Raw genomic sequence first — 10949 nt, forward strand, 5'->3', positions numbered from 1 at the left:
AAGGATTCTGATGCAATGCTCCCTTCTGGTCTAGATGGATGCAACTTCAACAATCCTGATGAAGCTTCACACCATCCAGGCCAAAGGAACTCGCTCAGCTGGCACCACATCCACAAACATTCATTTCCTCCACCACTGATGCCCATTAGCAGCAGTCAAGGTCAGAGGGAGACCTTCAAGTTTCCCTCCAAGACACACACTATCCTGATGTGGAAATATATCACTTTTCCTTTACTGTCACTGGTCAAAATCCTGGAATTTCATCCCTAGGGGCATTTTTCATCTACCTCTGCGAAGTGGGCGGCTGCAGTTTAAGGTGGCACCTCAACACTACCTTCTCAAGAGCAACTTAGGGAGGAACACCAGAAGACTCTGTCAGAGACACCTTTTCAGCCTCCATCTGTGAATGGCTCAGCCTGATCACTTTGTCTTTCACTACACTTTCTTATCTTTCTTTCAATGACTATGTTTGATTGGGGCACAATGGATAGCCGGATAACCTCTAGTAAATGGGAATTCCAGTTTAATACTTTTCTTTATGCATAGAAGGTCAACCACTCCCACTGCTGGGTGTGTGCCCATATACCTTCTGAAGAGCAACTAAGGGATGGACAATAAATGATGGCCCAGACAGCAATGCCACATCCCATGAAAAAATAAAGACAGTGCATTGAAACTTGCAGCATGCATCAGTACTTGACTCAAACATCAGTCAGTCAACATTTGTGGATAAATCCTGGAATGGACTTGTACCCCTGACCTTCTAACTCAACAGCAGAGAGTCAGAGTAATTCAGTTCTGAAGAATCTTGCTCTGAAGAAATCATATCAAACTCAAGCACGTAATCTGTTTTCAAATCACCAGATACTGCCAGATCTGTTAAATGTTTTTTTCAAGTTATCTGCTCAAAGTTTGGGAGAAGATTTGTAGCTCGGGTGCTCGTTGTTGTGGTTCTGTTCGCCGAGCTGGGAATTTGTCTTGCAAACGTTTCGTCCCCTGTCTAGGTGACATCCTCAGTGCTTGGGAGCCTCCTGTGAAGCGCTTCTGTGCTGTTTCCTCCGGCATTTATAGTGGCCTGTCTCTGCCACTTCCGGTTGTCAGTTCAAGCTGTCCACTGTAGTGGCCGGTATATTGGATCCAGGTCGATGTATTTGTTGATAGAGTCTGTGGATAAGTGCCATGCCTCTAGGAATTCCCTGGCTGTTCTCTGTTTGGCTTGCCCTATAATGGTAGTGTTGTCCCAGTCGAATTCATGTTGCTTGTCGTCTGTGTGTGTGGCTGCTAAGGATAGCTGGTCGTGTCGTTTCGTGGCTAGTTGGTGTTCGTGTATACGGATCGTTAACTGTCTTCCTGTTTGTCCTATGTAGTGTTTTGTGCAGTCCTTGCATGGGATTTTGTACACGACATTAGTTTTGCTCATGTTGGGTATCGGGTCCTTCGTTCTGGTGAGTTATTGTCTGAGAGTGGCTGTTGGGTTGTGTGCTGTTATGAGTCCTAGTGGTCGCAGTAGTCTGGCTGTCAGTTCAGAAATGCTCCTGATGTATGGTAGTGTGGCTAGTCCTTTGGGTTGGGGCATGTCCTCGTTCCGTTGTCTCTCCCTTAGGCATCTGTTGATGAAATTGCGAGGGTATCCGTTTTTGGTGAATACTTTGTATAAGTGTTCCTCTTCCTTTTATTGTAGTTCTGGTGTGCTGCAGTGTGTTGTGGCCCTTTTGAATAGTGTCCTGCTGCAACTTCGTTTGTGTGTGTTGGGGTGGTTGCTTTCATAGTTTAGGACTTGGTCTGTGTGTGTGGCTTTCCTGTAAACCTTTGTGGTGAATTCTCCGTTCGGTGTTCTCTATACCATCACGTCTAGGAATGGGAGTTGGTTGTCCTTTTCTTCCTCTCTAGTGAATCGTATTCCTGTGAGTGTGGTGTTGATGATCTGGTGTGTGTTCTCTATTTCTGTGATTTTAATTATTACAAAGGTGTCATCCACATATCTGACCCAGAGTTTGGGTTGAACTTGCGGTAAGACTGTTTGTTCTAACCTTTGCATTACTGCTTCTGCTATGAGTCCAGAGATCGGTGAGCCCATGGGTGTTCCGTTGATTTGTTCGTACATTTGGTTGTTGAATGTGAAGTGTGTTGTGAGGCACAAGTCCAGTAGTTTAAGTATGCCGTCTTTGTTGACAGGTTCAACATCCTGTTGTCTGTTATGTCTGTCCAGCAGGTTGGCTATTGTTTCTCTGGCTAGGGTTTTGTCGATGGAGGTGAACAGTGCCGTTACATCGAATGAGACCATAGTTTCTTCCTTGTCTATGTGTATATTTCCGATGATGTCCAAGAATTCCTGTGTTGATTGTATAGATTGTCTGGATCCGCTGATCAGGTGTTTCAGTTTCTGCTGTAATTCTTTGGCCAGTTTGTGTGATGGTGTCCCTGGTAGGGATACTATGGGTCTGAGTGGGATGTCTGGTTTGTGCACTTTGGGTAGTCCATAGAATCTGGGGGTGTTGTTGCTTTCAGGTTTCATTCTTTGTAGGTCAGACCTGGTTATCTGCCCGTTTTTTTGTCGATTCCTCAGTGTGTTGTTTATCCTATTGGTGAGCTGTGGGGTGGGGTCAAACTCCCTCTTTTGGTAGGTGTTGGTATCTGCAAGTAGTTGTTGTGCTTTTTGGATCTACTCTGCTTTGTCCAGGATGACCGTCATTCTGCCTTTGTCTGCTGGTAGTATAATTATGTTCTTATCGTTTCTTAGTGATTTTAGTGCTTCCCTCTCCTTGGTGTTGAGGTTATGTGTTTGTTTTTTTCTTGTTATCAGCGGTACGATACTTTGTCTCACAGTTTGTTGTGTCTCTTCTGTCAGTCCATTGTTCCTGAGTGTGCATTCTAGTGCTGCTAGGAAGTCTGCTGTCTTGGCGTCCCTGTGGTTGTAGTTGAGTCGCTTGGCCAGTATTGTTCTTTCCGTGTCTGTGAGCTGTCTGTCGGAGAGGTTTTGAACCCAGGTATGTGTTGTGGTGTCCTCTTCTTTGTGTGTTAGTTTGGCCATTTTTTCTTTTAGTGCCGTTTTTTTGCGGTGTGTGGTCCTGTTCTGTCCTATGGTGACGGCCTGTTCTATGGTCCGGGTCCATTCCTGATTGGTGGTTTTTGAAATTAACGATTTTTGGCGCGCAATTTCTTGTCTGTATTTGTGTAGTCTGTTGTGAGCGTCTGTAATCATTACCTGGATCAACCTGAATCCGTTCTGTCTGGCTGTGTCCCTGGCTTGTGGATTGTTGACTGGTGGTCTGTATCTGACACATGGTGGAAGGATTCGATTCTTTCGGCATTCATGCAGGAACCGGAGTTACTCGTATGTGGCGCTTAGGCGGTTGGCACAGGATTCCCATTTCCTGGCTTGTCTTAGCGTCTCTCGCCCGTAGGTGTTCAAAGTTTGGGAGAAGATTTGTAGCTCGTGCAACACCTATACAAAGTATTCGCCAAAAACAGATACCCTCGCAATTTCATCAACAGATGCCTAAGGGAGAGACAACAGAACGAGGACATGCCCCAACCCAAAGGACTAGCCACACTACCATACATCAGGAGCATTTCTGAACTGACAGCCAGACTACTGCGACCACTAGGACTCATAACAGCACACAACCCAACAGCCACGCTCAGACAACAACTCACCAGAACGAAGGACCCGATACCCAACATGAGCAAAACCAATGTCGTGTACAAAATCCCATGCAAGGACTGCACAAAACACTACATCGGACAAACAGGGAAGACAGCTAACGATCCGTATACACGAACACCAACTAGACACGAAACGATACGACCAGCTATCCTTAGTAGCCACACACACAGACGACAAGTAACATGAATTCGACTGGGACAACACTACCATTGTAGGGCAAGCCAAACAGAGAACAGCCAGGGAGTTCCTAGAGGCATGGCACTCATCCACAGACTCTATCAACAAACACATCGACCTGGACCCAATATACCAGCCACTACAGTGGACAGCTGGAACTGACAACCGGAAGCGGCAGAGACAGGCCACTATAAATGCCGGAAGAAACAGCACAGAAGCGCTTCACAGGAGGCTCCCAAGTACTGAGGATGTCACCTAGACAGGGGACGAAACGTTTGCAAGACAAATTCCCAGCTCGGCGAACAGAACGACAACAAGTTATCTGCGTTTATTTCCGATTTCCAGCATTAACAATATACTGCTTTAAGAAATCCATTTCAATACTTTGCAATAACTGGTATTTTCTGTGTTTGTTTTGTCCTCAGGAATGTTCTGACCCCTGTTGTGAGCCCTCAACATGTAAATTCAGAACTCGTGCACAATGTTCTGCAGTTTCTAGCAGGTGCTGTAAGGACTGCAAAGTAAGAGCTCATTGAGTCATTCTACATAATATTAGACAGGTTCAGAGTGGGGCAGAGAAATGTTTAACATTCTAAGCATCAATAACGGGAGCATAGAGAGCAAGACAAGGAGGTGATATTAAATTTGCTGAGCCTCAGCTCCAGGGTTGTATACCATTTTAAATGACACAGCTTATGAAAGACGGGAAGTTATTGGTCAGAGCTGAGAAAGGATTCATGAAAATGGTTTGAAGAATGAAATCCGTCATTTAAGTAGATGGACTTCACAAAGATGAGATTTGGATAGAGATGCTGATAATCATGGAATAAATAATTGAATCAATAAGTTTCAGACTGAGTTTCGTAAATGCAGAATTAAAGAGTTGTGGAAAGTGGCTTGCAATTCAACAATCATTCACAAAAGTAGCTCATCATGGAATACTCCAGGGGAATTAGCAACAGGAAATAAATGCTGGCCCAGCCAGCAATACTCAATTTCTGAAGTAATAATATATTTCAGAGTGAAGCTTTCAAGTTTGTCAATGATATGAAACTTGAAGGTGTAGCAAACAGTGAGTCAGTTGACTGCAACAGAACATGGATAGCTGGTAGAGACAAGTGGGAGATGAAATTAAAAAGCTGCCTTATAGTGCCAGGGACCTCGGGTGATTGTCTGTGTGGAGTTTGAACATTCTCCCCATGTTTGTGTGGGTTTCCTTTGGGTGCTCCAGCTTCTTCCCACAATCCAAAGATGTGCAGGTTAGGTGAATTAGCCATGCCAAATTGCCCACAGTGTTCCGGGATGTGCAGGTTAGGTGAATTAGCCATGCCAAATTGCCCACAGTGTTCAGGGATGTGCAGGTTCGGTGAATTAGCCATGCCAAATTGCCCACAGTGTTCAGGGATGTGCAGATTACGTGAATTAGCCATGCCAAATTGCCCACAGTGTTCAGGGATGTGCAGGTTCGGTGAATTAGCCATGCCAAATTGCCCACAGTGTTCAGGGATGTGCAGGTTCGGTGAATTAGCCATGCCGAATCGCCCACAGTGTTCCGGGATGTGCAGATTAGGTGAATTAGCCATGCCGAATTGCCAATAGCGTTCAGGGATCGGCAGGTAAGGTGAATTAGCCATACCAAATTGCCCACAGTGTTCAGGTTCGGTGAATTAGCCATGCCAAATTGCCCACAGTGTTCAGGGATGTGCAGGTTAGGTGAATTAGCCATGCCAAATCGCCCACAGTGTTCAGGGATGTGCAGGTTAGGTGAATTAGCCATGCCGAATCGCCCACAGTGTTCAGGGATGTGCAGGTTCGATGAATTAGCCATGCCAAAGTGCCCACAGTGTTCCGGGATGTGTAGGTTCAGTGAATTAGCCATGCTGAATTGCCTAGAGTGTTCAGGTGTGTATAGGTTAGTTGCATTAGTCTGAGTTAAATATTAGATAATAAGGTAGGGGAATAGGTCAGTGTGGACTTTTTGGGCTGAAGCGCCTGTTTCCCACCTGTAAGGATTCTATGATTCTGTGAAGGACAAAGGAGGGAACTTCTGCTTGGAAGCAGTGGATCCTAAATGAGTACTCTGCATTGGTCTCACCCATGAGAAGAATACGGAGGACTGTGAGATTTGTATGCAGCATGCTAATTTGCTCAGGTATTTTGGAACAAGAAAGAAGTGGTGTTGGGTCTCTTGAAGAGCATTAAGGTGGATAGTCCTCAGTGCCCAATGGTATCTGCCCCAGGTTATTGAGAGATGCAAGGGTGGAGATTCTTGGAGACTTGACCAAGATCCTTGCTTCCTCACTCGTCCCTGGAGAGATCCCAGAGGACTGGTGATTAGCTGTTCAAGAAGGTAAATAGGGATCTTCCAGGAAATTATAGATCGGTGAGTCTCACTGCAATGACTGGGAAGCTATTGGAGAGAATCTGTAGGGAGAGGATTTGTGCGTTTAGAAATGCATGGCCTAATTATGGATAGTCAGCATGGCTTTGTGCGGGGCAGGTCCTGTCTTACTAACTTGAGCAAATTTGAGGAGGTGATGAAGGTAGATGAGGGTAGAACAATGGATGTTGTCTAAATGGATGAGTAAAAGTTTTGATAAGATCCCTCATGATATGCACATCCAGAAGATTCAGATGTATTGGATCCACAGTGACTTGGCTACATGGATTCAGAATTGGCTTGCCCATAGAGGGAAGAGGGTAGTGGTGGAAGGATGTTTTTCAGGCTGTTGGTCAATGACTAGTGGTGATTTATAGGGATCCGTGCTGGAACCTCAGCTATTCGTGATATATATAATTAACTTGGATGAAAATGTAGATAGGTGGGTCCATATGTTTGCAGATGATACAAAGACCAGTGGAGTTGTGGATAGTGGAGAGGTCATCAAAGATACAGTTAGATACAGATCAGTTGCAGATATGGTGGAAAAATAGCATTTGCAGTTTAATCTGGAAAAGTGTTAAGGAAATATATACAGTTAATGGCAGGAACCGGAACAACATTGTTATCCAGAAGGATCTTGGGGTTCAAGTCCATGGCTCTGGGAAAATGGCTACAAAAGTAGATAGGGTGGTAAAGAAGGCATTTAGCATGCCTGTCTTTATTGGTTGGCACATTGAGTACAAGAGTCTGGAGGTCATTTTGTAGCTTTCTAAGACTTTGGTTCGGCCACATTTTCATTCAATTGTGGTGACCACATTATAGGAAGGATGTGGAGGCTTTGGAGAGGGAGCAGAAAAGGTTGACCAGGATGCTGCCTGGATGAGAGGATATGAGCTATAAGTAGAGGCTGGAAAAACCAGGGTTGTTTTCTCTGAAGCTGCAGTGACTAAGGGGAGACTTGATAGAAATAAATAAAGTTATATAAAATTATGAGAGGGATAGATAGGGTTGATGGTCAGAATCTTTTTCCCAGAGTTGAAATGTCCAATGCTACAGGACATGAATTTAAGACAAAAAAGGGAAAGTTCAAAGGAGATGTGGGGGATAAATTTCTTACAGAGAATGGGAGGAGTCTGGAACATGCTGCCAAGAGTGGTGATAGATATAGGTTTGCTTGTTGAGCCAGAAGGTTCATTTTCAGACGCTTCGTCACCAGACTAGGTAACATATTCAGTGGGCCTCTGAGTGAAGCACTGCTAATAATGCCTGATTTCTATTTATATGTTTGGGTTTCTTTGGGTTGGTGATGTCATTTAGACCCCATCTAATACCCCCTAAGAAAAAGAACAGGAAATGACATCACCACAGGAAATAACATCACCAAATCTTCTCAAAACTTGCTAAGTGGTGATAGAGGCAGATACAACAGGAGTATTTAAGGGCTGATAAGATAAGCACATGATTATGCAAGGAATAGAAGGATATGGGCCAAGCGCAGGCAGAGGGATTAGATAAATTTGGAATAATGTTCAGCACAACATCGTAGGCCAAATGGCTGTTTCCTGTGCTGTATTGTTATGTTTTCTAGGTGTGAGGTGAGGTATATTCACAAAAAAGGACATAGTAACAACTGAAGGTTAAAGTTTAAATGCAGGGCATATTGGTGAACTCAGATAAATGTTTAGTTAAGGTATGACAAGAGTATTGCACTCACTTCTCAGTTCTACTAGATATATTACAGACACAATTTTATGGGTGAGCTGGGTCTGAAGGATCTGGAGGTTCATGTTCAATGATCTTTGAAGGTGCCAGAAGGTGGTGAACAAACGTTATGGATGTTGAGCTTCATAAGTGTCGGAAATACAAATGCAGGACACTTTGTTCAACCAATAGAAAGCGTTCATTTGGTCACGCCATCCTAGGAATCAGTCTGGCAAACCTTCACTGGACTCCCTCAAAAGCAAGAATATCCTTCCTCAGACTAGGAGACCAAACCTGTAGACAATAGGCAAGACCCAGTGTAGCTGCAGCAAGTCGTCCGTACTCCTATATTTAAACCTTCTTACAATGAAGGCCAGCATGCCATTAGCTTTCCTCACTACCTACTGCACCTGCATGTCAACCTTCAGCGACTGTTCTACCAGGTCTTATCACACTTCACTTTTTCCTAAACTGCCACCATTCACATAATAATCTGCTTTCCTGTTTGTGTGACCAAAGTGGATAACATCACATTGATCCACATCATATTGCATTTGCCAAGTACTTGCCCACACAGGCAGTCTGTCCAAATCAACCTACAGTCTCTTAGCATCCTCCTCACAGCACACACTGCCACTCAGCTTCATGTCATCTACAAATTTGGAGATGTTCCTTCGTCCAAACTGTTCATGTATATTGTGAACAGTGAGGGTCCCAGCACTGAGCCCAGTGATACCCCCATCGCCACTGCCTGCCACTTTGAAAATGACCAGTCTATTCTAACTCCCTGCTTCCTATCTGCCAACCATTTCTTCATTCACATCGATACATTGTCTCAACTACCAAGAGCTTTAATTTTCCTCACTAATCTCTTGTGTGGAACCTTTTCTGAAGCTTTTTGAAGAGCCAAATACACAACATCTATTGATACATCCTTGTCTTTTCTACTGGTCACATCCTCAAATAATTCTAGAAAATTTCATAAGCATGATTTCCCTTTATTGAATCCATGCTGACGTAGAGCAATTCTGCCACTGCTTTCCAAATGCTCTGTTATTACATCGTTAATAACTGACTCCAGTATTTTCCCCACCACTGATGTCAGGCTAACCAGCCTATCATTCCCAGTTTTCACTCTCCTTTTTTATATTGGCTACCTCCAGTCCATTAGAACACTTTCTAGAATGCAGGAAAATGATCACCAATGCATCCAATATTTCTAGGATCACTTCCCTACTCTGGGACGCATTTGATCAGACATAGGGGACTTACTGGGTTTTAATCTCAATTTCCTCAGTATCATTTCCTGATTCATAAGAATTTCCTTCATAGAGGCATCGAGAGAGATTGTGAAAGTGAGTACTGCAGATACTGGAGATTAGAGCCAAGAGTGTGGTGCTGGAAAAGCACAGCAAGTCAGTCAACATCCGAGAAGCAGGAAAATTGACGATTCGGGCAAAAGCCCACATGCTGTGTTTTCCAGCACCACACTCTTGGCATAGAGAGAGAGATAGACAACATGGAAACAAACCCTTCAGTCCATGCCAACCACATAACCTAATCCAATCTAGTCCCATTTGCCAGTAATCAGCCCATATGCTTCTAAACCCTTCCTATTCATAAACCCATCCAGATGCCTTTTAAATGTTGCAATTGTACTAGCCTCCATCACTTCCTCTGGCAGCTCATTCCATACACGCACCACCCTCTGTGTGAAACATTTGACACTTAGATCCCTTTTACATCTTTCTCCTCTCACCCTAAACCTATGCCTCTAGTTCTGGACTCCCCCATCCCAGGGAAACGACCTTGTCTATTTATCCTATCCATGCCCCTCATGATTTTATAAACCTCTATAAGGTCACCCCTCAGCCTCCAATGCTCCAGGGAAAACAGCTCCAGCCTGTTCAACCTCTCCCTATAGCACAAACCCTCCAACCCTGGTAACATCCTTGTAAATCTTTTCTAAACTCTTTCAAGTTTCAGAGAAGTACCTCCTTCCGATCAGAGAAGTACCTCCTTCACCTTTAGTGAAGATAGATCCGAAGTATTTATTTAACTAGTCTGCCATCTCTTTGTTGCCCATTATGATTCTAACTGCAAGGAACCTACATTTCTCTTTACTAGTCATTTTCTCTTCACATATCTACAGAAGCTTTTGCAGTCAGTTTGTGTTTTCTGCAAGCTTACTTTCGTCTTCTACATTCCCCTTCTGAATTTATCCCTATGGCCTTCTCTACTGAATTTGAAATTTCTCCCAGACCTCAGGTTTGCTCCTGTTTCTATCCAATTTTATGCCTCCTCTTTGGCTTTAGCCCTGTCCCCGAATTCTCTTGTTAGTCATGGTTAAGCTTCCTTCCCTGTTTTTAACCTTATGCCAGACAAGGATGTACAATTGTTGAAGTTCATCTATGCGTTCTTTACACATCTGTCATTGCCTATCCATCATGAATAGCTTATTATCAACAATGCATGTCTCATACCATCAAAGTTAGCTTTAGGCTAGCTTAATCTCTGGCTTCCTCATTCAATGATATTTGTTATGACAGAGCTGATGTTAACATAACACAAGTCAGATCTCAGAGTGAAACCTTGCCTGTCAAATCCCATGGACACCAGTAACCAAACACACGCATATGAGGCTGAGTGTTCATCCAACAAAAAGAATAAAATTTTCATTAAACAAGATAACACAAAGATGAAATAAAGAAAGAAAAAAGAAACTGAAATTTGGGAAAGACATCCTTACCGACATCAGAAAAATTCAAGGTTCACGCTCCCCTTTTGTTTCCCAGAAATATCCTTACAAACACAGATTTCAGTGAGGAGTTATCCTCATCTGTATATAAAGGGTCCTTGCTCAAACTAAAGCTGAAATAGCCATAACCGTTTTTTTTTTGCAAATTTCTGTACATTCACTCGATCCTTTGACCTTTTTCTCTGTCACCTCTCCAATAATCTTCAAAAACAAACTGCAAACTGAGCAAAACTACTTTTATTTCAAAACAAGTAAATTAATTA

General features: G+C 43.5%; 1 protein-coding gene across 1 annotated transcript in view; it reads left to right on the top strand.

Moving 5' to 3' along the window:
- Positions 1-10949, top strand: part of LOC140480821 (disintegrin and metalloproteinase domain-containing protein 12-like) — a 228118-nt gene that overhangs the window by 159377 nt on the left and 57792 nt on the right. Inside the window, exon 13 of the mRNA XM_072576260.1 lies at positions 4270-4365. Within this exon, the coding sequence (XP_072432361.1) occupies positions 4270-4365 (96 nt within the window). The remainder of the gene's footprint in view (positions 1-4269; positions 4366-10949) is intronic.

The sequence above is a fragment of the Chiloscyllium punctatum genome, chromosome 1, assembly GCF_047496795.1.
Source record: "Chiloscyllium punctatum isolate Juve2018m chromosome 1, sChiPun1.3, whole genome shotgun sequence".
NCBI classification, from domain to species: Eukaryota; Metazoa; Chordata; class Chondrichthyes; order Orectolobiformes; family Hemiscylliidae; genus Chiloscyllium; species Chiloscyllium punctatum.